The 15,000-nt window shown below is 42.3% G+C and overlaps 1 protein-coding gene across 1 annotated transcript in view; it reads right to left on the reverse strand.

Annotated features, from left to right (window-relative positions):
* The window catches only part of nav3 (neuron navigator 3), a 120,121-nt gene that overhangs the window by 77,424 nt on the left and 27,697 nt on the right, over nt 1-15,000 (reverse strand). Inside the window, exons 4-5 of the mRNA XM_071538188.1 lie at nt 8,547-8,963; nt 6,392-6,511 (exon numbers count right to left, since the gene is read on the reverse strand). Coding sequence (XP_071394289.1) covers nt 6,392-6,511; nt 8,547-8,963 — 537 coding nt within the window. The remainder of the gene's footprint in view (nt 1-6,391; nt 6,512-8,546; nt 8,964-15,000) is intronic.

A 15,000-nucleotide genomic window follows, 5' to 3' on the forward strand; every position in this document is an offset into this window, starting at 1 on the left:
AAACACAGCCCCCCCCCGCAGATGGTCTTCTGTCACCTGCTGGCCGTGAGTCTGGATCCGACGAGTCGTTTAGATGGATTTCCTCGGGGGTCCTGCCGGTTTGGGATGGAGCCGCCTTCGGGTAGCAGCCGGGGGAGTCGTTACGGACCGAGAGAACCGTGAAACCTAACGAGCCTCGTGGGAACTCAGTTTATGTACACAGCGCCGACTCTCTGCCTCTCTGCCTCCCAGGAACTCTCTCTTTGAGATTGCCAGTCTGCCAGGCTAGTTGGGGAGCGAGGGATGTGTGTGTGTGTGTGTGTGTGTGTGAGTGTGTGTGTTTTCTTTTTGCTTGTGTGAGGCATTAGAAAGTCTCCGTGTGTGTGTGTGTGTGTGTCCTGCAAGCGCACACCTACCCAATCGCTCCTCATAATTGATAGGGAGTACTGAAACCCAGGAGGAAGAGGGGCAGAGGTAGATTTTGGTTTTGGTAAACATTTTAATACTTAATAACTTGTCCCCTTTGCACGATAAAAAAACATCACCCGCAGCCAACGTGAATCCACAGCTCTGCATAAACAATTTCTGAATTAGAGTGCGGCCATGACCAGTCGCCAGAGGGGAAAAACAAGGCAGCAAAGCAGATCTGTGCTGTGTGGAGAACAAGCCTGATGACCGTGACACCTATGAACAGTGGTAGCCATTTTAGAAGCCCCTCTTCATGCATTTTTTTTCTTATCCTGCATTGGTACTGCAGATGATTCTTTCTTGAATGTTACACAGTGGAATAAAATGTGTGTCTTGGGTTTGAATCTGGACCAGGACCTTCTTTGCATGTCATCCCTCCCTCTCTCTCTCCTGATAATATCCTAATAAATGAATAATAATAATAAGAAATAAACTGGGAAAGAAAGCTTTTAGGTCTTCTGCACCTACTGCATGGAACAATCTACAGTCTGATCTTAAACTTCAAAACTTAGTAACCCTGAATGAAGCTATGGTGAAATCTATTGAAACCAGGGTATCTGTGTGCAAATGTTCTATCTGATCATTTTAATGTTACTAAAATCTATGTGTTTTCTATGTGTTTTTTATGTTAATTTTTTGTTGAAACTGTGTTGCTGCTATTCTTGGCCAGGTCTCCCTTGTAAAAGAGATCCTTGATCTCAATAGGACAAACCTGGTTAAATAAAGGCTAAATTAAAAAAAATATATATAAAAAATAATGGTAAAATGCCCAAGTAATGTGTACTGTAACACAAAACCCTAGCTTCTCTTAAAGGAAAAACACACGTATAGACAACTTGACGTCATGTCCAGATATTTCCGGCACAGTTATAACAAAGTTTCATAGCAGAAAATGTCTCAGCGATTTAAAACGGTAAACAGTAAACGTTGTGCAGGTTTTGGTGTCAGTCCCTCAGCATCAAAGAACAAGCCAAATATGAAAAAAATCCACATGGGTAACATCAGGACAGGCAAAACTACATAATGAATATTTAATTTGGTTCACTTACAATCTAAAAATAAAGAGTTTGCATGGGAATCTGCGAGTGGGGATGTGTGTGTACCTACTTAGTGTGTTTTTTTCTTAGATTAAATGATGTTAGTGCCTTGCTCCACCTCTTTGCGTGTATTTGTCGCTCCTTTAATGCCAGCATTAAGGGCATTTGAGGAGGTAAAAAGTTCCTCAAAGTCAGATAAGAGAAAGTTTGAACCCCGGACTTATCCTCCTCTCATTTCACTTAAAGCCAGGGGGTTATTTGGAAAAGCAGGTGATTGGTTTGCGATAAAGAGGGAACCAATCACGGGGGGGCAGATCCTGTCCTAAAGCCGGGCTCAGGTGTGAAGCCCGGCGAGCGAGCGGACGCTTCCGAAATGAATTTCCCCCCCGAGCTTTGTCATGTGTCAGAGGGAAGCGACAGCTCAGCGTCCGACAATCACACTCTGTCAGAGGGAGGCAGGGGGAAGCTTTAGAGCTGTGTGTGTGTGTGTGTGTGTGTGTGTTTAGGTGTGTATTCACATAGTTTCATAGGGGGGGGGGGGGGGAAGGAGGAAGGAAGGAAGACAGGCTTCCAGAGTTCAATCCTGATCCTATCGGGACTTTCTCTCCTGCAGGCATCTTAAGGGGAAGCAGGCATCGACGTTTCCTCATGGCCCCCCGAGGCTCGCACCGCTAACTCGCTAACACGCTAACACGCTAACACGCTAACACGCTAACACAGGCTTTAGCTGGGAAAAAGCTGCAGTTTTTGGGATTCATATCGAGGCCAGGTGAGAGATGCTTAAAGCAGAATATTCAAATATAGAGATAAAACACATGCAGCGTGAAGTTAAGACTTGGGAGAAACAGAAGGGAAGCTTCACGGCGTTCATATTCATTCTCATCCTGTCCATGCATTCGCCTCGGAGTCGAGGCTGACAGGCAGAGCGGTCTGAGACTGACAGGTGCAGGTTTTAGTGTATTCTGAACCTCCGGTCAGGTCCGGCGTGTTTTGACGCTCGGTCGATCACAGATACGATCAGACTCGCCCCCCCCGGCTGCCTGCCTGCCTGCCTGAGACTTGGTAAGACCAAACACAGAACCCAGAAACAACTGGATCATGTCCGCTGTGAAACAACTGGATTATCCAGGCTGGCAGGGGAAGCAGACACAGACACAGCAGGGGGGGAACTTCATCCAGCTTCTACAAGTCTTCCTTCACCCAAATTTGCCTTATGCACCCATAGATATTTAGCACATGTTTGCTTTAATACTGCTTGAATACAAAGCTCCAAAAACTCATCAAAGTCCAAGGCATACAAATAATCAGCACATGTAACCTATAGTACCAGTCAAAAGTCTGGACCCACCTGACTGAATGTTCTATGTTTCTCATTCTCTTAAAGCCATTTTGATCTACAGGCTTCTGCTTAAATGCTTGAAATGTGTTTCTTAGACAAATAAAAATAGTGAAGTTGATCCTATGTATGAATTTCTTTCCAAAGCCTTTTGCCTTTCCATCAAGGCAAAGGGCGGCTACTTTAAAGAATCTAAAATATAAGATAGTTTTGATTTGTTTAACACTTTTTGCTCACTAATTGCATTTGTGTTATTTCATAGTTTTCATGCGTTTACTATTATTCTAAAATGTGGAAAATAGTAAAAATAAAGAAAAATGCGGTGTGTCCAAATTTTTGACTGGTAATGTTTTTGTTTTGCGTACTTCTGCTCTCTTCAATATATGAAAAGTGTTGTTGCGTGTCTTAGGGCTGGGCGATATATCGATATTATATCGATATTGTGATATGAGACTAGATATCGTCTTAGATTTTGGATATCGTAATATCGTGATATGGCATAAGTGTTGTCTTTTCCTGGTTTTAAAGGCTGCATTACAATAAAGTGATGTAATTTTCTGAACTTACCAGACTGTTCTAAAACAGAGAAGGAACCCCTGTCTTTGCATTTTATTTTGATCACAGTCTTGTTTTAATAAAAGTGCTTGTGACATCTCACATGTGGCTTTGACTTACAACTGAACATTTAGCCCACTTCGTAGAAAATACCGAGATATATATCGTGTATCGCTATTCAGCCTAAAAATACCGAGATATGATTTTTGGTCCATATCGCCCAGCCCTAGCGTGTCTTTAAAAAGCACTTTCTGAATGAAATGTATGATTCCAATTAGTATTATTATTATTATTACGTAATGACACTGGCTGAGTCTTGACGGCTTCTCTTCAAGTCTCCCACTGCCCTGAACGGCGGCACTCATTAAAATCCCGTCCGAACTGGAAGAAGCAACGCTGGGAAACCTCGCCACACGGGTCTCTCCCCGGCAGCCTCTCTGACGGCCCGTCATCACAGTCACAGCCTGACAGCTTTGAATCAACAGCATGTCTCTGCTTTTTGCCTCATTTAGTCCTGGATGTCCCGGCAGCAGCGGGGGGGGGGGGGGGGGGGGGGGGAGCGGGGGGGGGGGAAGACCTGCTGCATCACCTCTGCAGAAGGACATTCCCTCATTTCCTTGACACTCTCCTTTCCATCTTTCCTTTGTTCTTTATCGTTTCTGTCTCTCTCGGTTAACTTAAAAACGAAGCGGGAGCAGTGACCGACCGCCACGTGTGAGAAGTGACATCACTGATGAGCACACCAGACACGTTTGGTGCAAAGCAGATATGCAGAGCGGATTTGCTCCCTATCTTCCGTCGCAGGCTGGAAACTCATCTCTCCTCACGTCAGCCTCTCACTACTGAATCATTCCCCCCTCTCCCATATCTTACTTTCATACTTGCCCTGGTATGCTCGTATCTTTCTACCTTTCTCCTTAGCTCCTATTTCTCTCATTTCTTCTCCTAGCTCCTCTGTGACAGGAATAATAGTCGGCGCACTTTGACCCAAACCCTGCTCTCCGTACTATGGCTGCTTGTCATGTTGGTGATGTAAAGATGCTTTCAGTGTAAAGCGCTCCGTCTTGAACAGTAGGGGATATTCGAGAGAGGAGCTTATGGGTGTCAATACAGAAATGCAGTGGTGGAAGAAGTACTCAGATCTTTTACTTAAGTAAAAGTAGAAATACCACAGTATAAAAATACTCTGTTACAAGTAAAAGTCCTGCATTCAAAATGTTGCTTAGTAAAAATACAAAAGTATTAGCATCAAAATGTACTTAAAGCAACAAAAGTAAAAGTACTCATTATGCAGAATGACCCATTTCAGAATAATACAGTATATATTATATTATTGAATTATAATTATTGATGCATTAATGTGTAAGCATCACTTTAATGTTGCAGCTGGAAAAGGTGGGGCTGATTTCCACTACTTTATATACTGCTGGGTATCTTACAGTAATCTATAATAATACATCACAGTTTATTAGTTGATTATATTTTGTATTAATAATCTGAATCTGCAAAGTAACTTGTAACTTAAGTTATCAAATAAAGGTAGTGGAGTAAAAAGTACAATATTTCCCTCTGAAATGTAGTGGAGTAGAAGTATAAAGTAGCATAAAATGGAAATACTCAAGTAAAATACAACTACCTCAAAATTGTACTTAAGTACAGTATTCGAGTAAATGTACTTAGTTACTTTCCACCTCTGTAGAAATGTAAACAACACCATACAGTGTACACATCATACATAGTCCACTGCAAAATCTAATGCTTTACAATGATAAAAAACTATGAGCACAAATCAAAAATTATACAGATATTGCTTTTACTGCACAAGCCAAGCTAACGTACAACATTTGTTCAGATCGGTAACGTCACTGCTTGCATGCTAAGTTGATAGTCAACAAGTGGTTGCCATGGTGACTGTTTTAGTGGAAACTGTCGGTTCTTCGCACACCTATACCAGGAGACAGGTGTGTAGGAGAGGACTGGGAAGCCGGCAGAGCGTAAGAAGAGATTCCCGCACACTGTCTATACTTGCAAATAAAACATTTATTTAGAAAAAAAAGCAACGTTTCGGTACTGAGACCTTCGTCAGGCAAATGTATGAAGGTCTCAGTACCCGAAACGTTGCTTTTTTTTCTAAATAAATGTTTTATTTGCAAGTATATCATCTCTTTGTATGCTCCGACTGTTTTAGTGGGAAATTTAATTGGCTGAGATGATGCACCTTCAGGTTCTGCTTGGAAAAGTTTAACCGAATTCAGCTTTTCCTCACCAAAACCAAAACTTTTTGTTTTACTGTCCTGTCTACGAGGACGTAAAGGATGTACTTTTTTAGTAAAATGTCCTCTATTTATGTTGATTTCTTTGGGCTGGATGATTATGAAAAACTTGAGTTGTGATTCAAGAAGAGAATCTTTTTTGTAGCGGATTTTATTTGCCAGGCTTGGGAGAGAAGGCAGAATATATAATATGTATAATAATCTGTCATTTTGAAATGAAATGTGTGACCACTGCAACTGTAGCTTTGGTGTCTTGTAAACCCATGAGGGTTGGGCACTTTGTGTGCATGACACGAAAATAAAAGAAAATCAATCAATCAATCAATCAATCAACTAAGCGTTTTCCTCATGCACACACTTTCACCGGCTGCAACACACACAAGTCCGGTGGATTTTCCAAACAAACATCCGCTTCACTCTATAGTTGAAAGTGAATGGCAACTAGCAAAACATCTGAAAGCACCATGGGAACTGAAACTTATTCTACTTAGTCGTTCTGGATCGGAGCATCAGCTAAACGCGGAAAATGCAAATCCAAATGGAAAATGTAAACATTGTACGCAAATTATATTCACAGTGTTCTCTCATCTATCCAGTATCCGGTATGTTTTTCTGGATGTGTGAGGAGAGAGAGTTTGCAGACCACACATCAAACACACACATCACACACACACACACACACACACACACACACACAGCAGCTCGACAGGACGCTCAGGATGATTGACAGCCTCCGTCCTCACCTGTCGATGTCTCCCTGCACGTCTTTGCCTCCTCTCTGGGACATTTCTCGGGAAGAGGCCATGTCTGAGGTCCGGCCGGCGTTCCGCGCATACAGATGGAGGCCGCCGTCCGTAAGGTATCTGTGAGAGGAAGACTAATTAGAGACGGGGAGAGAGCCGGCCTCCTTTGGCAGGAAAAAAAAACAACAAAAGTCTGATTTATTCATGATTTTCTCACTTTTTTATTGATAAACAGTCTGACTAATTGAACTTGAACCAGTAGAGGAAGGGCAGTGACCTGGCTGACTGATGGATGTATTGATTGAGAGACACTTGATTGACAGACGTGTAGCTTGCTTGCATGAGTGCATTTGTATGTGAGTGTGTGTGTGTGTGTACACTATCTATTGTGTGTGTGTGTGTATGTGTATGTATGTCTGCACTGTATGTAAGCGTGTGAATGCATACATGTGAATATCTGTGTGTGTGTGAGTGTGCAAATGTGATGATATGTGTATGGGGGTCTGTGTGTATCTGTGTGTGTGTGTGTGTGTGTGTGTGTGTACATTATCTATGATTGTGTGTTTATGTGGGAGTGTATATGTATGAATCTGTGTGTATCTGCACTGTATGTAAGCGTGTGAATGCAAACATGTGAATATTTGTGTAATGTGATGATATCTGGGAGTCTGTGTGTATCTGCGAGTGTGTGTGTGTGTGTGTGTGGTGGGTGGTTGGGGTTTGGGGGGGTGGGGGTGGGGGGATGCCAGGTTGCTATCAGATACGGCTGATGGGGCATGAGGATCATTAGCGTTGAGCTAATTAGCCTCATAATTCAGCTAATCACCTTTCCCTCCCAACTTGCTGCTACATTTTCCACTCTGACACTTCCTTAATCCTGCAGATGCTTTGCTTGGCAATCGGGAAAAAAACTTCCTTTACTTCCTAGTTTTCCCTGCTCGCAAAGCGGTTTGGGGAAATCTTAAAAGCATGGGTGGCAGTGTGTGTGTGTGTGTGTGTGTGTGTGTGTGTAGACATTCATATGTGTTCAGAGAATTGCTTTTCAACACACTTCTCCTCTCTTTGCTCAAGGCAGAGCGGCATTCATCGCTACTGAGTGGATGAAGGTCAGAAGCCTACACACACACACACACACACACACACACACACACACACACACACACACACACACACACGTTGTCGTGGTGTTTAATGGAAGATACCGACTTATCTTTTCTCACTCAGGAGCTCTGTCAGTGTATTGAGTGTGCTCAAGGTTTGCATGGACGCATTATGTGAGCGTCTCCTTCATGGCCTGACAAACCAGCAGCAGCCCTGGTGGATGTCAGGAAGCCATTTTTCTTAAAGGGCGCCGTTCACATAGAAAAAAATAGGCGAGGCCGTGGCGCCTTTGAACGAATACATGTCTAACCGTGAACTTTTGTGGACTGAATTGAATTTACATTGCAGCAGTGAATGGAAATTTGTCACGTTGATTCAATACACCTTGCCCTTTACACACAACAAATGTCGTTTTTAGTGGTAACTATTGCAGTAGGAATGAAGTATGAGGCCAATCCATCTGAAAGCTGGTGTCTTTATGACTTTAAGACTGCACAAGATGCATTGTTTCTGTTATGCAATGTTTTGTGAAATGAGCACGATGTCTTTAAATGCAAATAATGTGCTTTATGCATAAAAAACAGAAATACAATTCTCCACTATGAAAGGATTACATGAAGGAGACAAGACTAGAAACAGGCAGCATTCATTTCATTTTCAGCTCAAGTTTTTCTTATGTAACCATGACAAAAACCTTTCCCTAGTTGAAGTTGTTTTTGTTGCCTAACCTCAACCGAAGTTTTAGTTGCCTAATCCTAACGCTTGTTTCACTTTTCTAAACTTAACCATCAGCAAAATGTTTCACATGATAGATGAAAATGGCGTGTCCATTTTGCGTTAATTCCACATAATCCTTTCATGGTGAAGGAACGTAATGTTCACATTATTCATGTCCACAACATGTAATTTGCATTTCATTGTTCATACTCATTTCATAAAACTTCAGGTCTTGACTAACGTAGACTTAAAGCAGAAACTGTTAAAGCAGGAACTTGTTCAGAAGAAGCTAACACCGGGCTCAGCACTAGCAGCCCGGTGTAGCTGGTCATCCTACCCGCTGGTGAGCTCATCCGTCCGGGCGTTCCTCCCCAGGATGTCCCCATCACTCATGTACCCTGCCACCTCCATCTCCATCCCTCCTTCCGGCCCTCCTCCTCCCTTCTCCCCCTGCTCCGCCCCCCTCGCCCCCGCCGCCGCGGCCGCCGCTCGCCTCAGGGGGGCGCTGTACACAAACCTGGAGGGGTCCGGGTGGCCGCTGTAGCGCCCCGCGGCGGTGCCGGCGGCCGCCGTGCCGCCCGCCCTGGGCGGGGCGTAGCTGCTGGGCATGGAGGGGGCGTCTCCCGCCTGGAGACGCGGGGTTTGTGATTGGCCCAGACGCCAGGCCATGGGGGAGGAGCGCGTGGTGAGGGCTGGGAGGCTCCGCCCATTGACCTCAGTGGTTACTGTGGTGTCAAAGGTCGTTTCTAGAGTACTGTGGAGAGAGAGAGAGAGAGAGAGAGAGAGAGAGAATGTGAGAGAATTACTTCTGAACATGACATAGCATAAAATCCAAAAGATTATTCCGATTTTATTTACTCTAGACCACACATCGTGGTCTTGAGTTTGTGGAGTACAAACATAAAACAAAACAGCAGTACAATGGTAAACAACCAGAATAGATCTTTAGCACAAATGAAGTCATTTAAAGAGAGGCAGAACATTACTCAAAAATGCACCCAGTTTACATACTATCCTTGGTTTATCTGTCTGCAATAATAATAAAAGTTTAAACATAGACGGATGGTTTACAAAGTATTTTGGCAGGTACTTCTTTCTATTCTCAACAATGCTTGTGTTTTTACATTCAAACAAAATGTGATATTCATCCCTCAGGCAGCTGTCATTACATAAATTACAAAACCTTTTATTCCTTTCCAGAACTTTGTATCTTCCTGTTATTTTGGGAATTCTGCTATTAGAAACTCGAAAATTACAAATAGCCTGGCCATACCTCCTGTTTTCACAAAGTAGATACTTTTCAAACTTAAAGTCCTCTTTAAATTCACAATATAAATCACATGATGACATACTCTGAAGCCCATAATGCCACTTCTGCAAAAACTGATCTTTTAACCTCTGCCAGCTTCAGCCATTTAATTATCACACCTCTGATCCAACCAAAGGTAGGAGGAACCACTATCAGCCAGGTATTTCACACAAAAGCGTCAGTTGCTAAACTTTCTAGAAGACTCAGTGGAGAATGACTTGGCAGATCTCCCTCAAATGGACCCAAATCACAGGTCCAAGACACCGGAGCCATCATATCAAACGCATTGCTGTGCGAAGGGCAAGTCACTCAGGCGGAAAGATCAGTCATGTTGCCACAACAAGGCTGTCTACATCAGTTGAGTGCCACTCCCTTTAAATCACATGCTGCTGCTCCTGTCGCTCTGTGTGTGTGTGTGTGTGTGTGTGTGTGTGTGTGTGTGTGACCTTCCTAAAGTGCTGCTTCTTCCAGTATGTTAACTTGGAGACGGAGGAGAGAAGAAGACGAAAGCTCCCGTGAGAATATATGTCAGACCATAGAGAGAGAGAGGGAGAGGCCGACAGAGAGAGAGACGAGGAAAGAGACGGACAGACAGCAAATATGTTTCCATCCAACTGTCAGGCGAATTCTACACAAACTTTTGAAATGTCGCAAAAAGTTAAATCTGAATTAGTTGCGTTTCCATCAGCTGGGTTGAAACAAACAAATAAAGCCTCCTAAAGACAGAAAAACACATCCATGAGCGAAACGGTCTGTCAAGAATTGATTAGTATTGGGGAAGCTGCTGTTCTTTAGTGTCAGCTAATGTTCTCCATATTTCATACTTTCATCTGAAGACAAAAACAAACAAATGCACTTGACAATAACATAATACACCAACAAATGCCATATAACAACAAGGGACAATGTCCACATGGGCGCAACAGCAGGTTTGACATTTGGAAGTCAGATATCTTGCAGAGAGCATCTCTAATTCGCAAATTCTGAGGGAGAGAGAGAGAGAGAGAGAGAGAGAGAGAGAGAGAGAGAGGGCAGAAGAAAGAGGGAATGTAAGAGAGAGAGGAACAAGTGTGTGTGTGTGTGTATGTGATAAAGAGAGGGAGCAAGTCCCAGAAAAAGAAAAGTAGAGAACAGTGACAGAGACACAAAGAATGAGACAGAGAGAGAGAGAGAGAGAGAGAGAGAGCAAGGAGAGGCAGACATAAGAGAGAGAGAGAGAGAATGTGTTTGAGAGAGAATGTGTGTGTGTGTACATGGAGGGAGGGAGAGAGAGAGAGAGAGAGAGACAGAGAGAGAGAGAGAGAGAGAGGGGGAGAGAGAGAGAGAAAGAGAGGGAACGGGAGAGAGAGAGAGAGAGAGAGAGAGCAAGGAGGAGAGGCAGACATACAAGAGAGAGAGAATGTGTTTGACAGAGAATGTGAATGTGTACATGGAGGGAGGGAGAGAGATAGAGAGAGAGAGAGAGAGAGAGAGAGAGAGAGTCAGAGTGAGAATAAGTGAAGCTGTTAGCAAATAAAAGAAGCCCAGGCAGAGAATGGAAGCCGACAGCGAGAGACAAAGAAAGGAGATCGACCGGCCAGAGCAGCAGCCATCAGAAAGTCATCCAACCTGCAGCTATCCTCCATTAACATTAGCTGCAGCCTTCTCTCCCTCTAATGTTGTACATGGATCTGAATGGGAATACTGCATCTGAATCATTGCTGCTATTATTACTATTACTCCATATCAGGGCATTGCTGCAATTTGAGACTGAGAAATTCTGCACTTTAAGACTGAAAATCCTGCAAATCACACTGAACAATGTGCTGCTATTATTACTATTGTTTCATATCAGGGCATGTTGCAATTCAGGCCCACTTGGCACCTTGTTTATTTTTCAGATTTTCACAGTCTAGAGTACCTCATTTCATTCCCTTTCATGTACAACATGTTCTGGAATGACAATAAAAATATCCTTATCCTTATAAAAAAAATATCCTTACTCAGCTCTTATCTCTTAAAGTACGGCTTGGGGAACAAAACTCAAATTCTACAATCAATTCCTGAGTCTTCTACAACACATGCAAAGACGGACTCTATCTGGACACACACACACACACACACACGGCAGAGCGAGGCAGCAGTGGCACCTAGCTGGAGCTCTCTCTGCTGGGAAGAAGAGTGCACTGCATTTATATAGAGAGGGAATAGAAAAAAAAAAAATAGAAACCAGACAGCTGCTCTGGTTTATTTCTGTCAGGATAAGCTGTTAATATGCATTCTAGCTGCAAATGTCCCTGCAAACATGGAATAACGGCGTGTTCCGTTATATATAATGCATATTACCATGGAAACAGGACGGACACATGCACACACACACACACACACACACACACACAGCAAAACCCAACATTAAACAGGATTGTGTTTACATGCCTCAGGGTCTCTGTTAATAAAGACATATACTGATGCTCATATTCAGGTTTCAAATATCAGGATATGGCGTTTACATGCTCTTACTCTGAAATGTAATAGTATCAGTATGTTAATGTAAATGTAAATGGACTTGCTGTCTGCCGGTGCCCAGCTATAAGTGACATTTGTTTTTTACTATTTTCCACATTTTAGAATAACAGTAAAGACATCGAAGCTATGAAAAAATGACCAAAAAAGTGTTAAACAAATCAAAACTATCTTATATTTGAGATTCTTTAAAGTAGCTGCCCTTTGCCTTGATGGAAAGGCAAAAGGCTTTGGAAAGAAATTCATACATAGGATCAACTTCACTATTTATATTTGTCTAAGAAACTCATTTCAAGCATTTAAGCAGAAGCCTTTAGATCAAAATGGCTTTAAGGGAATGAAAAACATTCAGTCAGGTGGGTCCAGACTTTTGACTTTTGCTCCACCTCTGAGAGGAACTATTTGGATATTTCAAATGTCATTTAGTTGTAAAGATTAGAGTGTTGTGTTGTAGTTTGTCTATTTAGATCACTGGTTCTCAACGTGGGGTCTGGGGACCACCAGGGGTCCTTGAGGGGGTTCCAGGGGGTCCCCAGCAACTTGATGAATTGTTAAATTTCAGCATTATTTAATTTACAAGAAGTTAACACAATTAGAGAATGTAGAAGAATGACTGCTTTGATCATAGTTTCACTGTTATCTCTCTACCTACAATGTGAATAGTCATGGAATTCTGGACAAAATCATACAGATACGGGTCCAAGAGACAAAATCTCATCAAATGGGGGTCCGTGGCTCTAATGTGGATTAAATTAGGGGTCTATATATGAAAAAGGTTGAGAATCACTGATTTAGATAGACAGTAGCAGGACAGATACAGAGTGAGGGAGTTGTTTCGATGGCTGCTGCTGCATGCTGGCCTTCATGAGGTGGTGAAAGCCATGCCATCTTCAACCAGCGTCTCACACATTGCAATAAGGGAGGTGTAAGAACAGCTGTGTGTGTGTGTGTGTGTGTGTGTGTGTGTGTGTGTGTGTTTGTGTGTGTGTGAAAGGGCATAAAAGGCGCACACAGAGGCTAGACTCACTACAGCCCCCCTATGATGCCCCCCAAGTGCCGACATGAGAAGGGCAGTGATGCCAGCCATATTCATGACAAATCACTATCAACACCTCACACACACGCACACACACACTCTCACACTCTCACACCTCTTTTACCCATTAACCCAAACACCCATTGCCATGTTAAAAGTGTCGAGAAGCCAAAAGAAACAGCTGCTTATTACCTGACAAGTGACCAGAAATCAATTCGCCACAGAAAGAATCAGAATCATTACAACCGCTCATATACAGTGAAGCAGCCTGCTGCTTTAACACACTGTATCTTTATCTCCGAGCAGCTGAGAGAATAAAAGAGAAGAAAGAAAGAGAGAGAGAGAGAGAGAGGGAACCTGGGAGAAACGGGGTGTGTGTAGGTGTCGGAATAAAGAGCGTCGGAGCGAGGGAGCGAGCCGAGCGGCAGCCAGAGGAGACGTGCTGCTGAGATGTTTTACACATCTGAACAGACGGCGTCTCTCCTGTCCTCCCTGCAGAGCGGAGGACGAGCAGCAGGATGGGCGAGTCCACAGATATACTCTTCTACTCACATGTGGTTAAACAGAATATCGTACGTGAGCGCATACATGTTCAAACATTAGTCCAAAAACATATTTAAAAGGAGCTATGTGTGGCATTTTTAAAACATCAATCTATCATTTTCAAATTAATTGCGCTAAACAAATGAGACCATGGTGGAGACGATTGGTCTATCTCTCTCTTGTTAGTGCTAGTGTTTCTCAAAATTAAAACTACATTTCCCATAAACCCCAGTGCCGTTGTTTCTTCGATCAAAGCTTTTCTCCTTGGCGTTACTTTTGTGCCGTAAAGCAATTCATCAGATTTCCCTCCAAATCGATGTGGGTGTATTCCTTTACTATTTTTGACCATTGTATTTTTTCTGTATAATCCTTTATAATTCTTAATATAATATATAATAATATATAATAATAATAATAATAATAATAATAATAATAATAATAATAATATAATAATAATATTGTTTATTTATTTATCTTGAGTATACAAACTGTGTCTCTCTAACTGACTAGGCGTCCAGGCTATATGTTGTGTTTCAGTTGTTGTGTTTGTTCTATAAACATAAAACTTGGGTACATATATGTACATATGTTGAGCATGTATGTATATATAATATTCTCAGGTAGGTATGCAAGTGCCTGTGGATGTGTATGGATGTTGTAAGTCTATGCATATCTGTTAACTGTGCCTTATATGCTATTTATATTTTTGTACGACCTACTGCACATTTTGTATTTTCTAAAAATTCCAATAAACAAAGTTGTGAAAAAAAAAAAGATTTCCCTCCAAATCCATCAGATTTCCCCTAGAAGCTGCCAATGTTCTTGCCAATGGTCATGTTTGTTTACAGTAATTATACTAATGTCTCAACATTAATGTGGTGGTAATGATTGATTGATGTGAACATGCTACAAGCACCACCTTTAAATGTAATGTAAGCTTATGGCCTCTTTCAAGCTTAATGTAAGCTTATGGCCTCTTTCAATATTTTTGACATATGCACATCTTAATTAGCATTAGTTAGGAAGTGAAAGAAAGGAAGACAGCTGTAGGAGTTGTGGGATTAATCTGATGCTTGTCCTTTAACTCAGATGTAATCCTCTCTCTCTCTTTGCTGCATCCTGATAAAGAAGAACTACAGTAAAAATAAATCTTAAAATAGATTGGGAGACTACTCTGTGTGTAGTTCAGAGCTCAGCGGGAAGTGAATCCATGTTGACAGCAGGGATTTGCTTATTGCTGAGCAATGCTAGATATAAATATAACTTTCTCTTGATGCTACTAACGAGGTCTGAGAGTTTACCGGTTAAACATCTACTGCTGCTGTTAACTTACTGTTGGCAGAGCTGTGATCCTGCAGCTCCACTTCTAAGACAAACCTCAAGTGGAATCCACAGCGTTTT

This window comes from Centroberyx affinis, unplaced genomic scaffold (genome assembly GCF_046629955.1).
Source record: "Centroberyx affinis isolate AG114_WGS23_722 - 3 ecotype Tasmania unplaced genomic scaffold, CSIRO-AGI_Caff_v1 ptg003220l_1, whole genome shotgun sequence".
Taxonomy (NCBI): Eukaryota; Metazoa; Chordata; class Actinopteri; order Beryciformes; family Berycidae; genus Centroberyx; species Centroberyx affinis.